Source organism: Heterocephalus glaber, unplaced genomic scaffold, assembly GCF_053883595.1.
Source record: "Heterocephalus glaber isolate CG9 unplaced genomic scaffold, H.glaber_assembly_v1.0 deba00001795, whole genome shotgun sequence".
NCBI lineage: Eukaryota > Metazoa > Chordata > Mammalia > Rodentia > Bathyergidae > Heterocephalus > Heterocephalus glaber.
The window spans coordinates 2,609,710-2,628,740 of NW_028258476.1; the positions used below are offsets into that span (position 1 = coordinate 2,609,710).

Sequence of the window (19,031 nt, forward strand, 5' to 3'; positions counted from 1 at the left end):
TTTAAGAAAGATATTTTATTATTTGTAGGAAAAGATCCATGATTATCTTAAATGTAAAAACATCCCGCAATGTGAAGTAGTTTTAGGAACAAGGGGATATCTTATTGTCATATGGTCACGTCACAAGGAATCCAAGACAGTGAAGGCCCCGAGCCCCTGGGAGGCCTGTTTCACCCCAAGGCCGGGAGCCTGGCTGCTCTGCCTCAGCACTGTGCCACTTCCCTGTGACTGGGTCCAGCTTAAAGAAAATGTCCATTGACTTCCATGCATTTTGTGATGATGGCTTAGAGGTAGGCACAGAGCCGCTCCAGCTGGCCGGGGTTGGCATTACTTAAGAACAGCAGCTCTTTCTTCCCTTCTTCTGTAGGAGCTAAAATGGAGGCAAGCACAGGTTACGTGGCAATTTCTGCTGGCTGCATTGTGTCTTCTAAAAACGCTATGGTCAGAGACTACCTTAGCCATATTATTTCCTACAGCAATCTCCCCAGCACCTTGTTTTTTGTCCTTTACAAACTACCATCCTGCAGCTACTTTGACTCTTCCATCTCCAATAACCTGTTCCCGTTACTATGAACTTTCTATTACCTAGTGATAGAACCTTTTACTTTACTTCTACATCTCCTCCCATATCCAGAGATGAGGTAGATATAAATGGACACATAGAATGCTTTCAGTTAGAGTAGACCAAATCTGGTACTGAGGGCTAAGATTTTTGTTTTGGTTTTTTTTGAGACAGGGTCTCACTGTGTAGTTCAGTCTGGCCTTCAACTCACTATGTAGCCCAGGCTGGCCTTGAACTCCTGGCGATCCTCCTGTGCACGACCATGCCTGGTTATGACCTATCAATATTAGTTAACATTTTCTATACACACGTGAGACCATGCATGGCAAAGACTGAGTTTGGTGCTCGTGTTGCCTCTCATATAGAATAAGTTGTCTATGGGTGTCCGAGTGCATGAGTCTCTCAAATGACATTTGTTAAATAAATGCAGTAATGAACGTTGTAATCTCAGCATTCTGGGAGGCTGAGGCAGGAGGATCACAAGTTAGAGGCCTGCCTGGTCAACTTAAATGACTTAGCCAGACCCTGGCTCAAAATAAAGAAAAAAAAAATGCTGGGTGTGGTGGTGCACGCCTGTGATCCGGCACCCGGGAGGCTGAGGCAGCAGGATCACCATGAGATTGAGGCCAGCCTGGGCTACACAGCGAGACCCTGTCTCAAAAAACCCCCAATATATAGCACTGGGAATGTAGCTCAGTGGTACAGCATGTGCCTAGCATGCATGAGGCCTTGAGTTCAATCTCCACCACTGCAAATTTAAAAAAAAAACAAAACAGTAAAAAAAAAAAAAAAAATCAACAGAAGAGAGAGTGTGGCAGCAACCCAAACATCTGGAAGCTGCCTGTGGCTTGACATGACTTTGCTGCTTTATAGCATCAACATTTTGTTTTGGACAAGATGAGAATTTGGGGAGAAGTAGAATTTCTCTGGTAAGCCATCTTTCTATACCATCTTATCAGCTAGAAAACAAGTCAGGATAAAGGGAAAAATGGTGAAATGCAAACCATGAGCTTTCTGAGGGAAGGGCTGGGCCCAGGTCACAGCTCCTACTGCAAGCACAAACCCCTGAGAAGAAAAAGCAAACAACTGACCTTTCTCATGCTGGATCCAGTTGTTCTCTAAATAATAATGAACGCAACTTTCAAACTCCTTTGGTTTGTAGTTAGAAACCAGGATGGGAAGAAAGGGATCCAGGGCGTCAAATCCCTCCTGGAGAAGGAAGAGGATGAGGATGCAGTTATTAGTTATGTGACTGATCGGCAGAGGGGGCTCTTCTGTGTCCTCAGCCTCTCTCTGGGCCTCCACATGGCTAGGTGGAGCACTTGTCTGACTGTAGTATATTTTTTGACACTTCTGACTTTTGGAACCAAGTCATATTTTATGAATTCAAAACCAGAAAATAGGCTGGGGATTTAGCTCAGTGGTTTCGCTGCCTGGTGCACAAGCACAAGGACCAGAGTTCGATCCCTGGTACCAAAAACAAAACAAAACAAAACAAAAAACCAAAACCCCCCAGAAAATAAAATCAAGAAGAATGGGGAAAAAGGACCCTAAATGGAACATAAGCAGAAATAATGGCTCAATGCAAATGTTGAAATAACTATAACACTGAAGAAGGGGAAGAGGAATTAAGCCAAGTAACTTCTGAACAGAGTGTCTGGACTATAGTATGGCTTAAGACAAAAACTAAATATTGAATTCTTAATTTTCAGAGGCGAGAGTTGGCAAATCTGAAACTATTCCTAACCATTTTCTAGAACTGAGCTCATAAGTAAATACACTGTTGCTGAGATCAGATTTCTTAGTCTTAGAAATATGGGAGGAGCAAGGGTAGAATCAGGTGGCGATGTTGGCATGGCATTGGCATCCATCAGTATGAACCCAAAGTTCATAATTAACAATTAATATCCTTGTAGTATTAGTTAACATCTAATTAGTATCCCTGCCTTACCTCCCTTCACTATTCCCTTGCGCAGTGGCTGCTCTGTAAGGCAGGTAAGGCAGGGACAGGCTGACTGGGGCTGGCATATGTGGTCTCTAGTTTTCAAGGCTGATTATTTTCCTGCTAGGTCTTATTTTCAGGGAAACAAATTAATTACAGAAGGAAAATCACTACTGAGGAGATACAGATGGACATGATCTCAGAGAGTGTTCAAAATGAACATCTTGAGTAAAGGAGCGATAGACTTCATGTTCCCCAAGGAGACATCAGACAAGCTCAGAAAATATGCTACAACATAACTGACACACACCGTACTGTGTCAAAGGCATAAAGCCTAAGATTACAAAAGACTAAAGGCAGAGGAACTGTCACAGATTAACTCAGAGACCTGACAACCAAACTGACACGTAACTGAAGATTTTTTTCTCTAAAGGGTATTGGGTTAAGTGGCAAAGTCAGAGTAAGTCTTACAGATTGAAGTATTATATCACAGTCAATTCCTTGATTTGGTAATTGTGCTCTGGATATGCAGCAGAATCTCTCTCTCGTTTTTTGGTACTGGAGATCGAACTCAGGACCTTGTGCTTGCAAAGCACGTGGTGGAACCACTGAGCTAGATCCCTGGCCCTCTTTTTTTAAAGAAAGAGACATTAGGGCCACGTGTGGTGGTGCATGCCTATAATCCTAGCACTCGGGAGGCTGAGGCAGGAGGATCACTGTAAGTTTGAGGCCAGCCTGGGCTACACAGTAAGATGCTGGCTCAAAAGAAAAAATAAGAAAAAGAAAAAACAGTTATGAAAGGTTAACACTTGAAATCTGGGTGAAGGGAACAGAGGAACATGACTTTTCTCTAAGTCTGAAATTGTATCAAAGTAAACAGAGCCACAAAGTGTTGTTTCTTTAGGCAGAGGACTATATAAGGGAAACAAAGTTCTCCGTGGCTTGACCTTGCCCAGTAGATCCTGGGGCAGATGGGCTTTGGAGGGCTTGAAGAGCGACCCAGTCTGGCTCAGAGCCAACACAATGGCGCCTCCATGCTGAAAGAAAGGAAATAAGGCATAATTAGAAGAAGCTGAAAAAGACAGCATCAGTTTCACTGTGTACGTTGGGATTTCACTCTCCCAAAGATAATACAAAGATACTGTTAACTATCGCAAAGAGAGTAAAAGTAGTCCAGACAGGGATGGTGGCCCATGCCAATAATCCCAGCACTGTGGGAAGCTGAGGCAGGAGGAGTGCGGGTTCCAGGTGGCCTAGGGAGTCTAGCAGGACACTGTCTCAAAAAGGGCCAGGGAGGGGACTGAGAATTTAGCTCAGTGGTGCCGCCGCTTGCCTCGAAAGCGCAAGGCCCCGATCCCCAGTACCAAAAACAAAACAAACAAACAAACAAAAAAGGGAATCTTCTTGGCCATATAAAATCCATAGTATCTTGGGCCGGGGATTTAGCTCAGGGGTTCTGTTGCCTGCCTCGAAAGCGCAAGGTCCTGAGTTCAATCCCTGGTACCAAAAGAAGAAAAAAAAAAGCAAAAAAGAAAACAAAGGGCCAGGGAGCTGGGGACACAGCTCAGTGCAAAGGCCCTGAGTTCAATCCCCAGTACCCTGTCTCACACACACACATCTCAATATTTAAATAAAATAGTTTTGAGTATGTTTACTCGAGTCAAATTGAAAAGTTAGAAATCAAATACATTGATTTTAATCCAGACTTACTCCTAATGTGGTACAGCTATAGGAACTAGATAAGAGAACACTGTGGCCTTAACACCAGAGACTGCAAAGACAGTACTGACGTGGCAGTGTCACACACTCACCCAGTCGTTGCGCGTCATCTTCCTCAGGTTGTGAATCAGTGCCAGCTCCTCTGCTGCAATCTGCATGTTGTCAGTGAGAGAGGAGAGGTCATCATGGGACAACTGAGCTGGCCAAACGAACAGCGGCCCTCACTGCGCCTGCGTCTCTGGGACAGGTGCCGGCTGCTGGCCCAGGACCGCCAGGCCTGTCCCCCAGAGTGCAGGTGCCTGCAGCCCCAACCCTCCCCCTTCCCAATGCTGCCAGTCTTCTCCACCTCCACCAAGCAGCCTCACTTGGAAAAACTAACGGCGAGAAAGAGCCAGGAAAGAAAACAGCCGCTGTCCTCCCTTCCAAGACGCTGTAACACAGCGGTGGTGCAGGGGAAGCCTTGGTGTCACCGCCTGCTTCTAACACTGTTTTCCCCGAGCACAGCGGCCCAGCACTCGGGGCAGGCAAGCACCCTGCATGGTGCGCACAGCTGTCTCGGCCCCTGCACACGCAAGCAGAAGGCAGGGAAACCCGCAGAGAAAGGCCTCTTCCTACCAGGCTCTGATCTTCTCTCTTCAGTGTGGTCCTCCCCCAGAGCGCGTTGACACCGTCCATGGCCACCAGGAGGTGGAACAGCCCCGCAGAGCTCTGCCTCTTGAGCTCCTTCAGGACAATGCCAACCGCATCGGTGGCGTTCTTCACCCGGGTGATGCCCTGCATGGAGATGGTGGCTCAGAGGCCTGTGGAGGCCCCCTCAGGGCGGACGCGCGGTCGGTGCCCTTCCCTGTACCTGCTCCACCACTTCTCCCAGGGGACTGCCTTTCTCAGTGCTTTCTCTCTTATTCCAGACATACTTCTCTTGGACTTTTATCTAAAAACAAGCAAACAAAATAAAAACCACAAATAGCTGCATTCATCTGTAGTTGAGCAGACGGGAGGTTAGGGTGAACAGGAATCAGTTTAAATGTTTCACAGAGGCTGTTAAGAGATTTGATGTAAGCCAGACACGGTGACACCCGCCTGTAATCCAAGAGCTCTGGGAGGCTGAGGCAGGAGGATAACAAGCTCCTCAGGCTGGGGAATTCAAAGAGACCCTGTCTCAAGAAAGAAAAATACAAAAGGGCTGGGGATGCAGCTCAGTGAGAAGGCCCTGGGTTAAATCCTCAGTACTGAAAAAAAAGGGAGGAAAAAAACCTCCCCAAATACCCAATATAGAAGTGAATGCTTTGTAGCCCACCTGTGCTGGGAGCTTTGAAAGAAAAAGGTACAAGAGGGATGCTGACTATAAAGGTCCAGAAGGCGATGGTGGCAGCTGGATGTTATTTTAATTAATTATTTTGAGTGCAAGGGACTGAACCCAGGACCTTGCACACGCAGACAAGCGCTGTACCTCTGAGTGACTACCCCAGCCCTTCTTATTTTTGACATGGGTTCTTGCTAAGTGGCCGCGACTGGCTTTGTACTTGTTTTCCTCCTGACTCAGCCTCCCAAGTGTTGGGCCTACATGCATGCAATGCTATCCCCATTTTCTTCCACTTACTTTTTTTTCCCCCCTCAGTACTGGGGATTGAACTTAGGACCTTGCACTTGCCAGGCAGCCATGGTGGCACCGAGCTAAATCCCTGGTCCCTTCACTGCACTTTTACTAAGCCCTTGGGCCAGTGGCGGGACCCTGTGTCACTGTGGCTGCTCTACCCAGAGTCAGAAAGCCCTAGAGAGCACACCCAAGAAGCCAGGGTGGACAACAGTGTTTCCCATACATTTCTGGTTCCCAGAAAGTCTGCAGAAAACCACACAGCGAGCACTGTGCCCATGGTTCACGTGAGGCTGTACCTCAGAAAAGCCAGCCAGCCAGTCTGAATTTTGTTTTGTTATCTACTAAATGAGAAGTTTACTCTTGCCTTTTTATTTTACATAGATGAATGGGTTTCAAGTTGTAAGCCCAGTGTAAGCAAAGCCGTGAAGGAAACACCGAGTGTTGCTATGTGCAGCAATTCTGCAGTCTCCCAAGTGCTCCGGGCCACAGAAGGTGCAGTCGCACCTGAGGAAGCCGTTGCCACCCGCCCACTGGAGTCCAGTCACCTGGCTCAGGAAGCGCTCATTTGTAGTTTTGAAATTCTTCAGCCAGGTTGAGGCCTCTAAAGGTTGATCAAAGCGCTGTTTGCTGTAGGTAGACCGCAGAAGTTCCCGACAATTTTTCACCCAAAGATGAGCTAAAAAAAAATGCACAAACAAAACAAAACAAAACAACCTGGCAGGAATTGACTATACTTAATTAAAATAACTATGCACCGTGAAGTTACAGGAAAGATATATTTATTTATTTCATGCATTCTAGGCAAGTGCTCTATCACTGAGCTATATTCCCAGTCCTCCACATATATTTACTCCAGCCTTCTGACTGCAGGGGCTTTTTTGTCTGGTCTGTCTTATACTAAACATTATCAATACCTAAAAGCCGGGTGTGGGAGCACAGGCCTGTTATCCCCACACTCAGGAGGCTGAGGCAGGAGGACTGCAGTGAGTTCAAGGCCAGTCTGAACTACATAGTGAGACCCTGTCTCAAAAATCAATGCACAGAACACACCAAGTAGATTAAATGTCACTTCTGCCTATGGACAGTTTTTAAAGCTGAATTAGAAAATGTGGATGCCTACAACAGTGAACAAAAAGGGGATGTATGCCAAGTGTGAGGGTTTTAAGTTGATACTATCCATGCTGACAACTCTAAAATGCTGATCAAAAGCGTTATGGGTACTCAAAATCATTATTGATAGCAATATAAAAACCAAAGTGATTTGTGACTGTAGTCCCAGCTACTTGGAGGCTGAGGAATGAGGGCTACTTGAGTGCAGGCGTTCAAGATCAGCCTGGGCAACAACCAGACCTGTCTCTTTTTTGTGTTTTTGAGACAGGGTCTTGCTATGCAGTTCGGGCTTGTCTTGAACTCATGGTGATCTTCCTCCCTCAGCCTCCTGAGTGCTGGAATCACAGGTGTGCACCACTATGCCTGGCTAGGACCTGTCTCTTAAATAACACAAGCGAAAACAAAATCCTGTGGCACCCTCTAAGGTAGGACTATGTGATCTTGAGCATTAAATATCAAGTAAAAACTCTGTATCAGAAGGCTTCAGGAAGCTTTTAGCTGAATCTCCTGTGGCCACACACTATCTTGCAAACTGTGTGGCTCTGACATTATAAAGGAGCCTCGATGAAACAGCTCAGACTCTGTGGCACGTGCAGCAACAGCTTTCCCTTCAGTCAGACGAGCCTGGTCAGAAAATAGTCACAGTGCTGCTTTGGTAACAGGAGAACTAGCCTGACACAGAGAAGCAAGGGAGTTCTTACCATCTGGAATATGCAAGATTAGCCAGCCGTGTTTCGCACAGAAATGGATAACATGGCAAAGACTAAGGGTTTTTCCTGTTCCCCTTTCTCCATCTAATGTAATTGTTGTTAAAGGAAAAATCACCAGGGCCAGGGATTTAGCTCAGTGGTTTCGTTGCCTGCTGCATGAGCGCAAGGTCCCCGAGTTCGATCCCTGGTACCAAAAGAAAAAGAAAAAAATCACCAGAGGGGAGGCTTCACTGTCAACGGCACACCTGTATTTCTTCCTTCCCCTGAGAGGAGAAAACACTGGCTAACAGGGTCCCAGGCAGGCAGGAAAGGATACAGAGAAGATAGCGTACAGCTGGGTGAGCAAAATTGGTGTTTTTCAGGTAGTGCAGAAGCTCTAGGGCTGGCCTCCTTATCATCAGGCATGCTTCACCAAATGTCTTCACCTGCAGAAACGGACAGAGCAGCAGTGGGCCGGGGACTTCTAACCACTGCCAGTATGCACACTGCGCCAGAGCCGCCAAGGGCATGGAACTAACTGCACTTTTTATTTTTCGTACCGGGATCGAACTTGGGACCTTGTGCTTGTGAGGCAGCAGATTTTTAATTACTCAGGAAAGGCTGAGTTGCTATTTAATTTGAAAATCAACCCTTATAATTTAGCTAAAACACATTATTCTGCACATAATAGCTTTTGATTATTATTAATGAAACAAACTGTCAGTTAACTGAAATCTATAAATAATAGACATAACTATGTACTATGTAGTCAAGATTAATTCTTAAAAGCATATAAAATGCTTAACACAGTATTTGATACATAAGGACTCAATAAACATTATTTTAAATTTATGTTTAGTTAATTCGTATTACTCCAACCATCTGTCCTTGTCTGTAGAATTATGTACACAGCTCAGGTGTGGTCAACTGCCTCACAATTCTGAGGCCATATTTCATGCTACTCACACGATGACACATCCGTTTGTTTATTCCCTTTGCCACCATAATACTCTGCTAGAAAAATGTGGGAAGCACTGATTATATATACATAAGTGATTAGCAAATTAGATTTAATTCTGTCTACTACTAATAAATATCTGACAAATACTATTTGCAAGCATTTTCAGATGAAGTTTAAAAAAAATTTTTTTTTTTGGTGTTGGTGATTGAACCTAGGGCCTGCTGCTTGCTAAATGTGTGCTCTAACATTGAGCTACAGCCCCTGCCCCAGTGTTGGTTTGAAAGAAAGCTCCTTGGGCTGGGGATTTAGCTCAGTGGTTTTGCTGCCTGTTGTGCAAGCGCAAGGACCCGAGTTCGATTCCCAGTACCAAAAAAAAAAAGACATCTCCTTATAAAATAACTGGATTGCTTAGGGCCTGGGATTTAGCTCAGTGGTTCCGGTGTCTGCCTTGCAAGCGCAAGGTCCCAAGTTCGATCCCCAGTACCAAAAAGAAAATAAATAAAATAAGTAAAAAGTAACTGGATTGGTGTAGGAACTGACAGCAAGGTTGCTGTGCCTGGCTAAGAAGGAATCCTGTCAACCCAGCAAGCAGCCGTGTGTGGGGGCCATCCCTGTAGTCCCAGGTACTTGGGAGGCTGCACTGGAATGATCACCTAAGTCCAGGAGTTCAAGACCAGCCTGGGCAACAAAGTGAGACCCAACCTTACCTTCTAACTCCCGTGTTGGAAAAAAGAAAGCAGGAGCTAGTCAGAACAATAACTATGCCAATACCATAAACTATTCTTGCAGTTAATCACAAATTTTTCCAATGGCTATATAATAATCCAAGACCAATTTCTCATTTGTTTAGTTTTTTCCTTCAGTTCTAGGGATCGCATCCAGGGCCTTCTGCATGCCAGGCAAGCATGCAACCAGTACAGCTACCACCCTGGCCCCAAGATTATGCTTTCTGAATTGAAGTTATAGCCACAAAACAACATTTTCTGAAATTCCATGAGAATGGAGAACAAAAATGTACGTAATCAAAATAGCTTATTTTATTTATTCATTTTTAGACAGGATCTCGCTATGTAATTCAGGCTGTCCTTGAACTCACTATATAGCCCAGGGTGTCCTTGAACTTGAGGTTATCTTCCTGCTTCAGCCTCCCGAGAGCTGGGACCACAAGCATGCATCACGAAGCCCAGCCTGCATTTCTCTTTAGATTGGGGATATTAGGATTTTTTTTTTTGTATGTGTGCAGCACATTAACTATTCTTAAGGTATTTTGGTATGGTAAATACTAATTCATTCAAAATAATTATTTGAATGCCAGTGTCTAGACACTTGTTGGGTAACACAAGGAAAAATATATGCCTATATTGTTTACTTATACAAGAATATTTACCAGGCTCCAAAATAGGTTTAAGTAGTTAGAAGATAACATTAGTTCAAAAATAAAGCAGTTGTACTATTCACAAAGGATAACAGCTGAATTTCCGTTTTTCGGATTCAGATCTGATGTTAGAGCTGGGTGCCATGAGCTTGGCTTTGGGCCCGCTCCCTGTGTGGTGTGCAGCACCTGCATTGCGAAACGAGGAGGCAGGCCGTGGGGAAGTGCCGTCTTCAGATCCTGCAGGGGGATGCTGTAGTGCTGGCCCTCATGCTGCTCCCTGTGCTGGGCCTAGAACACAATGCAGACAGGTAGAACGGGCCACACCGTGGTGAGGACTCTGAAGAGAGACACACGCATTTATCGTAGCCAAAAATGCTGCTGGTCCTCTGCTTCTGAGTATATACTGCACTAGAAAGGTGCTGACCGCCAACAAAGCCAGCTGTTGAGCAGGAGGCCCTAGATGGGGTGGGACAGACAGCCCTTGCCACTTGGATTCTTTCTGTGCTGCGGAGAGATGCTCTGGTCATGTGACAAGATAATCTGCATGCTGCTGTTTCCATAGAAACCTCAAAGGAACTGGCAGATAAAGGGATTACAATTATAGAGGCAGCTGAAAAACACTTCAGTAATTTCATTCATTTATTCTATTTCATTTTGTGCTTATAAAAATAGATGAATGACAGACATTTAAAACACACATGCTAATATTTTTTGGGGGTAGTGGGCCATTTTTCCATTTCCATATAGCTATATTTAACTTTTATTTATTTAGCTTTTTTTTTTTTTGGTACCAGGGATCAAACTCGAGTCCTTGGCTTGTGAGGCAGGCGGCAGAACCACTGAGCTAAATCCCTGGCCCCTATTTAGCTTTCTGAGACATGGTCTAGGTAGTTCAGGCTGGCCTTGAACTCACAGGAACCCTCCTGCCTCAGCCTCCCAAGTGCTGGGATTACAGGTGTGCACCACCATGTCCCACTCTACATAGCCACATTTAAGATGAGAAGACTCGAGGGAAGGGCAGGGACAGAAATGCTGGTGGGTTCCTTCACATTATAGCACAGAACACACAATTAAATTTATTCATGAGAGGCAGCAAGCAGTGACGAGGAAGGAGAAAGGAAGTCAATATCCAGTCTAACAGGATCTCAGAAAATGAAGCACTGGATGCTACTGACTCTTGGCTTCTGCTGACAGACTTCACTTTCAATGCTGCTCTTCTCAAACCAAATCAAGTTAGCACCTTGACACTTTCCAAACACCAGGAAATCCATTTACCAAGGTGGAAAATAATACCAGTTTGGTTCTTAGGAAAACTGGGGCCTGACCTGCCTGGTTTATGATTTAGGGGAAGTATGGACTTTGATTTCTTTGAGATTCTCCATACCAGGGTTGGTAAGCTAAGGCTGGGCATTTCTTTTTATATTGTGAAGTGCTGGGGATCGAACCCAGGGCCTTGCAGATGCTAGGCAAGTGCTCTCCCACTGAGCTCACCCCAAGCCCTAGTTACCTGTTTTATAATCAGACATTTATTGGAACACAGCTATACTTCTTTGCTAATGGCAGAGGCGAGTAGCTATGACAGACCCTGTTATATTATAACCCATAAGCCTAAAATATATACTTTCTAGCCTTTTAAGGAAACGTCTGCCACCAACACACAATAAGGTCAATATAAGTGTTAGGTTTACCTTGCAAGGAACTAAACAAGTTTTGTTTTTTTGGGATTTTTTTTTTTTTTGTACTGGGGATTGAACTCAGGACCTTGTGCTTGTGAGGCAGGCGCAGTGCCACTGAGTTAAATCTGTGGGAAAACTAGTAAGTTTTTACTAAGTTCTGCCTCTACACTCAGCAAGGTCCTTGGCCCTAGGTGAGTCCATCTGTAGGGATTGAATCAGAAGTGAAGTGGACTGACCGGCGTGCCTCCTTGGTTCCAGAGCGTTACCTCAGCGCACTGTCTATCCGATCATGTGTCAACTGCTTAGCTTCTTTTTTTTTTTGGTACCGGGGATTTTTTTTTGGGTCCTTGTGCTTGTGAGGCAGGCAGCAGAACCACTGAGCTAAATCCCCGGCCCCTGCTTAGCTTCTTTAAACTGCACCTTTCCTGACACAAATGATACCACACAAATTATAATCCCGGAAAAACCTCATATACATATCAGCAACTCACCGGGTCACTTTCACTGGTACGGGAAATAGTTCTGGGCCTCTCAACTGGAACCTGCTCATCGGGGTGAGCAGCAGTGCTTTGGGGTGCCTGGGTTCCCGTGTGCAGAAAACATCGAGGGTCCAACTAGAAAAGAAAGCAGTGCAGTGCTGTAGAATTTTCAGGCTTTCTATGTCTGCTGTGACACGCATGGTGCAAGCCATGTCTAACAGGGAAAAGTGTCACTAATGAGTTCCAATTGTTTGGAAAAAGTATTCTCATCACTGTTTATAATCCACCACATCCATGTGCCTCGCTCATCCCCTCACTCTGCTCCAGCTTGAGTGTGGCCCTGTCAGGGCTCTGCCCACGTGGAGGCAAACAATTCTGCTAGCTTGTTCAGGAACATGGCACAGCCATTAACACCTGAAGCAGGAAGCTTCTTTTTTTTTTTGTGAGATGGGGTTTCACTATGTTGCCCAGACTGGCTTCAACACCTGGATTCAAGCCGTCCTTCCACCTCAGGCTCACAAGTCCCTGGGACTACAGGTTCCTGCCACAGTATCCAGCTTAGGATATTTCTTTATTATTATTATTACTATATTTCATTTGTGTTCATGGAGAACTTGGGGCCTTTGTGCTGAGCTGTAGCCTTGTTTTTATTTTGAGACGGGGTCTCATCACGCTGTGCTTACAGGTGTGCAGCTCAATGCCCAGCCCAAGCAACTCTGAGTGCAGAAAATGGGCGTTATTTTTGTACTTTCTCTCCTAACACTCACACCCAGATCACATGTCACACGTTTCCCCACGGAGACTGGCCACACACTTCTCTCTCTCTCTGCTAACAGCACTTTCTTGGCCTGGAACTGCACTTGCAGCACTATTAGCTGAGCAGCCCTCAGTGTGGGGCAGTGCGGAACTGTACCTATATCGCATCTGACTGCGGAGCCCTTGACTATAGGTAGAATATTCTCTGACAGGGAAAAACAAGGTCCAGGGAAGTTTGGAAATTTTGACTTAGGTCAGAGCTGCAACTAGAATTCACATCCAGTTCCGTCTCACTCCTAAATCTCTATTTTAAAAACAACATCATGCTATCTTATATATGTTTGTTGCCCATTCTAGGTCACACACTTGGAAGAAAAGAAATCAGATTTTATTTATCTTTGTTTCTCCTTCTCCAAGTATCTAACATACCACAGTTTTGTCCCCCAGTACTGGAGACTGAAGCCAGGGCCTTCACACTGAGCTATGCCCCCATACCCCACTCTTTTATATGTTTTAAGACAGGGTCTTGCTAAGTCGCTAAATTACTCAGGCTGGATTTGAACTTTACAGGCGTGGACCCCGTGGCCAATTCATACTACAAATATTAAGGGTGGGTGCCTGAGAATAATCTTTCTTTAGGTGGGCGTGGGTGGCATAGCCCAGAATCTCAGCTGCTCAGGAGGTAGGCAGAAAGCAGCTAGGCAGGAGGACTGAGAGTTGAGCCTGTCTGAAAATAAAAAGGAGGGGTGCAGGCGAGGGATGTAGGTCAGGGGTAAAGTGCTTGGCCCCAATCTTTCCTTGAAGACGAGTCATGAAGGAATGAGTAGAGTACCTACCTAAGGGAAAGTGAACTGCTTTACAGGCGATTTGCGAAGCTACACACGCAAACCTCTGAACCTTAACTTGTGGATTGCAATATAAAGTAACAGGGTCCTCCAACTTTGTCTGAGAAAGCAGGATTGTAAATGAAGGCTACAGCAGAGAAAACGATGTTCACCAAGTATTCCTCTACCTGTTTCAGCCTCCCATGACAGGTGGGAATTGTGTGATTACTTCTGGCTGAACAGCTCTGAGTGGAGATTACTGTCATTTCCAGTCAAAATAGTGTGAGTGGATATAAATGCTTTCTTCTTCTCCAGAGCTACATGGTGCACCTGTGGTCCCAGCTACGGGGAGGCTGAGGCAAGGGGATTCCAAGCCACCCTGGGCAACACAATGGGACGCTGTCTCAAAAAAAACCCAGGAGGGCCGGGGATTTAGCTCAGTGGTTTCGCCACCTGTTGCGCAAGCTCAAGGACAAGTTCAATCTCCAGTACCAAAAAAAAAAAAACCAACCAGGAAAAAGCTACATGTTGAGATGGATGGTATGCCAAGAAGAACCTTTGTCCTTAATCCACCGCAATCTCACTTGCAGGATTATTCTTTTCCAAAATACAGGGACAGCAAAAACCAAGTGATATATAACACAAACAGGAATGAAGGGCTTGTTACCTTGGCAAAGCGACCTGAATCCCTCGCACTCATACTGTTAGTTCAGTCTGCTGCACAGAAAGTGCATCTCCAATTTAGGAAGCAGGAAACAGGAGATATTTGGGGGCCACATGGTGGTGCTGTTTCTACAGTGATGTGATGACTCTAGGAACTCCGTGCAGGAAGTTAAAGCTAGCAAAATGGATTCCTCCTTCTTGGAGTGTTACAAATGGCATCAGCACCGAGTCCCCTTTCTAGGAAAAACCACCACATGCACAAGTGCTTGGGTGCATTCCAGGACGAACAGAGTGCAGCTCCTGAGCCAATGGCATTCACGGGCCCGTCTAGAAAGTCTTGCCCAGCGAAACTAAACCCACCCACAAACCCCTCTCACCAGCTTCTCTTTATCCGGGCTCTGGGGTTTCTTGTCTGGTACTAAGGAAGACATGGGGACCTTCTAAATGATTAATTGCGGCTAGAATCCCTTCTTCTCTTGGTCCTTACATCATTTTATAATAATGCGTTATTTTATGTTTATAGGTTTTTCATAAATCACATGGTAGGGAGAAGGGGATGAAAAAAGTAGAAAACAAAACAAAACACCCTACAGGAGGAAAGGCCCTTTTTCTAGAAACTCAAATTCGTGACTGAATGAGCCGATGAGAGACGAGGCCCTCCTGACTTGGTTCTCCTCCTCAGGGTTTAGCTCGGCCACAGGCCCTGGAGGAGGCAGGCCTGGCATCTTCGTTCCCCAAAGAAGGTACCTAGCATCCTAATCCTGTTTCTGCTTCTCTGAAACAAGAGTGTTATCTACTTTGTGGAGTGATCATGAGGACTAAAAGAAAGCAAGCACTTAGTGTACTACCTTGCGCAAAATGAAATGTCCCCTAAAATAGTAACCATAATAGTGAAATGAGACCTCTTAAAATTAGAAGCACCTAAAAAATAATAGTAATTAGGGGCACCTGCCAGGTGTGAAGGTGACACCTGTAATTCCAGCACTCTGGGAGATGGAGGCAGGAGGGTCACAAGTTCGAGCCTAGCCTGGGCAATTTAGCAAGACTGTCTGAAAATAAACCGGCCAAGTATGCAGCTCAGGGTGAAGAGCCTGGGTTCAATCCCCCGTACCAAAATAAATAAATAAAAAGAAAAAAGAATTCTGAGTACGTGTCACATAGAAGTTTCTGAAAAATTACTTGGTGAAGAAATGAAAAGCCAGGCATGATAATGCTTCTAATCCCAGCACTCAGGAGGCTGAGGCAGGAGGATCACAATGAGTTCAAGGCCACGCTGGCTACATAGTGAGTTCAAGGCCAGCCTGAACTACAACATGAGACCCTATCTCAAAAACAAAACAAAACAAAAACCTGGCAACTTGTTTTTCTTTTAAATACTTCATTAAGGGATGATAATCAATAATCAAGTTACTAAAGATAACTGTAGTCAAACTTACCCATGTTTTAAAAAAATTTTTAATTATCCTATCACACAATAAACACAAGTATTCTAATGAGATTTCTTACTTGAAAATTTTTATTGCAGGTGGGAGTAAAGTATATGGCTAGAGAATGGAGCTGTGACTGGTTTTGTCTGTTATGTTTTTGGTGGTACTGTGGATTGAACTCAAGGCTTTTGCACTGAGCTATACTCCTAGTCCTTTTTATTTTTTATTTTGAGATAGGGTCTTACCCAGGCGAGCCTTGAACTTGCAATCCTCCTGCCTCAGCCTCCTGAGCTGCTGGAGTTAAAGCCATGCACCACTGTGCCTGGCATGACTGTTCTTTTGAGTACATACTCTGACCCAAAGCCCTAGTCAAATGGCATTCCCAGTGTATTCCAGCTAAAGCCAAGAAGACAACCGACAGGCAGTCTGCACAAAGCCTTTGGGCCTGTCAGCACTCGCTCACCTTGTGGACTCTGGAGACCAGCCTGGTCACTCCTTTCAGCATCGTTCTGCACTCTAAACAAAAGTGAAAAGTCAGTCACAACGGGGAAAGGTAACACTGACATGCAAGACTGACGATACTTAGAATATACAGAGCATGCCTATGAAGTGATAAAACAGGTGAAAGGCATGAACAGGCACTTCACAGAAAAAGGAAACATGGCTAGGAAAGGCATGAAATTTTCAGCCTCCAAATGTGGCGAAAGTGAGGCTTCTGGCAAATCCTGCCTGGGAAGAGAAAACCCCTGTTAGAGAGGGCAATTCCGATGAGCAGGAGAACCGAGAAGCAGCGTGGCCCCACTTGGTGCCAGGGCCCCGTTCCCCCTCTCACCTTCAATTAAGTACACAGGAGGCAGACTGAGGAGGAGGCTGCACTGCAGAGCTCACTCAGTACGTACAATTTACATGCACACACCTACATGTAAATACGTGTTTGTTATTCTCTCACCATGTTAAAGCACTAACTGTACATGTATCCCTTTACTAACTGTTAGCTGGCCTTGAGTGTGAGGCTCTGCTATAAATGTCAGAGAGAGGGCTGGGGATTTAGCTCACTGGCTCCATAACTTGCCTCACAAGTGCACGGTCCTCAGTTCGATCCCCAGCACCAAAAAACTAAAAATAACTAACTAACTAACTAACTAACTAAATAACTGTCAGAGAGAGTACTTTGACAACACACAGGCTGCCAAGAGGGGCTTATGCAAGAACATGCACACAGGCATCAGAGAGGGTCAGCGGCCACACAGGGGCCTCAGCACCTAAAACAGCTGATCAAGTTATAACAATGCTCATGGGGCAGAGTCCCTTCCTTACTCACCATGTAATAAGGGGCTGAGAGCAAAGACCCCCGGCACCGGCTCCAGGCTCCCTACCTCCTCTGGCGAGGCAGCTGACTAGCTCCTCACTTCTGTCTTCTTTCCAATAAGGTGACTTTGTCTCTCCTTCTAAACTTATATCTCTAACTTTTTTATTGGTGTAATGTTATAAATCGCAGATGAAGAAATATACCCTCACTCCAGATGGGACACTGACATGCTGGGGAAATGCAAATTAAAACCATTAACAGCCACAATCTTGGGGAAAACAGAAAAGTCAGACAATAGCAAATGTTAAAGAGGCTGTGGAACACAGGGAAATTCATTCACTCTCAATGGGGGTATAAACACAAATGTCTTTTAGAAAATAAATTTACCATTTCCTTTGTAGAGATGAATATGTACAACTCCATTACCCAGCTATTCTAGTCCTTGGTAACTTATTTTAGAAAAACACACATGTACATTGGGATATGTAAGAATGTTCATAGGGGTAGAGTATAAATGATCAAAAAACTGTAAAAGATCCAAATGTCCCTTGTTAGAAGAGTAGATAATTAGAAACAAAGTCATATAGTAGAATACTATACAGCAATAAAAATGAAGCAACATCAGCCCACAAAATCAATACTGAGTGAAAACAACTACATCTCACAAGATAAAAGTATATAAATTTCAAAATCATAAAACTTATTTTTTGGGTACACACACGTAGTAAAACAAAGGGAAGGGAATGTTGAGAACAATGTTTAGAATAATGGTTACTCTTAGGGAGAAAGGAAAGGTTGGGGCAGGATACACAAGAAATGGTAATGAACTCTAGCACTGGATAATGAATACATGAGTATTACTTTTATACCATGTTATAGTTATCCTTTTGTATGATGGAAATAATTTTTAAAAATCTAATCTTGGGCCGGGGATTTAGCTCAGTGGTCTCGCTGCCTGCCTCAAAAGTGCAAGGTCCTGAGTTCAATCCCCGGTACCAAAAAAAAAAATTACTGTTAAAAAATCTAATCTTTTGGGAGCTGAAGAAGTTTAAAATGTAGCACTGCCCCTTCCCACAGGGGATGTGGTCTCACCCAGACTACTGGAGGGTCTCTGAAGCTGCAGATCATTCCAAACCATACATCCAGCTTTCCTGTACCTACACACCTAAAATAAACTTGGATTTATACATTTGGGGCAGTAAGAGATGAGCAACAACACAACAGACCGATTGGAGCGATTACTGTAGTAGTTATGTGAATGTGGTCACTGTCTCTTAAAATGTCTTACTGTGATACACCACTTTTCCTTTTCTTTCTCCTGGTACTGGTTATTGAACCCTGGGCCTGGGCCTCGTGCATGGTAGGCAAGTGCTCTACCACTGAGCCACAGCCACCTCCCCACACGTCTTGAAAGTTTGAGGCAAGGTCTCGCCAAATTCTCAGGCTGGCCTTGACTTGGCTCTTCCACTTCAGCCTCCCCAACAGCTGGGAGGCCTGTACCACACACTCTCGGCAACTCTGCCTTCTCCCCCAGAGGAGGCGCTGCACAGCTTCTCTGGCATTTCTGGTATCTGAGCTGCTAGAATCACTTTCTGATTTTCTCTCCTACGTTGGGAATCCAACCCAGGGCCTTGCAGCATGATGCTCTAAGGGTTACTCACACTGCAGTACCGTGACAGTGGATCTGATAAAGGGAAGGGTACTGACTGCTGGGCCCGTTGGACACAGGGAGGACTCGGGTCCTAGGCGGCACGGAGTAGGACAGTAAGATTTCATTCCACTATTCAGAATAGCACGCAATTTAAAATTTGCAAATTATTTACTTAATTTTTCATTGAAGATTTTGGTTGATCCTGGGCAACGAACTACAGAAAGCAAAATCATGGACAAGTGGAGACTTCTGTATTTAAATGTAGCTCTCAATATCTAGTAGTGATGGAAT

At 44.8% G+C, this 19,031-nt stretch overlaps 1 protein-coding gene across 6 annotated transcripts in view; it reads right to left on the reverse strand.

Annotated features, from left to right (window-relative positions):
* Positions 1–19,031, reverse strand: part of Dap3 (death associated protein 3) — a 34,225-nt gene continuing 15,194 nt past the window's right edge. For 3 of the 6 annotated variants that reach the window (XM_021249303.2, XM_004871141.4, XM_021249300.2), the window contains 12 exons: positions 16,244–16,296; positions 12,123–12,245; positions 10,142–10,243; positions 7,957–8,065; positions 7,632–7,724; positions 6,366–6,496; positions 5,074–5,154; positions 4,839–4,997; positions 4,316–4,375; positions 3,452–3,541; positions 1,654–1,771; positions 1–370 (listed from right to left, as the gene is read on the reverse strand). In XM_021249303.2, the coding sequence (XP_021104962.1) occupies positions 285–370; positions 1,654–1,771; positions 3,452–3,541; positions 4,316–4,375; positions 4,839–4,997; positions 5,074–5,154; positions 6,366–6,496; positions 7,632–7,724; positions 7,957–8,065; positions 10,142–10,243; positions 12,123–12,245; positions 16,244–16,285 (1,194 nt within the window). In that variant the 5' untranslated portion in view covers positions 16,286–16,296 and the 3' untranslated portion in view covers positions 1–284. Of the gene's footprint in view, positions 371–1,653; positions 1,772–3,451; positions 3,542–4,315; positions 4,376–4,838; positions 4,998–5,073; positions 5,155–6,365; positions 6,497–7,631; positions 7,725–7,956; positions 8,066–10,141; positions 10,244–12,122; positions 12,246–16,243; positions 16,297–17,476; positions 17,616–19,031 lie in introns of all 6 variants that reach the window. The other 3 variants (XM_004871143.4, XM_087203506.1, XM_087203505.1) reach the window with 2 other exon arrangements.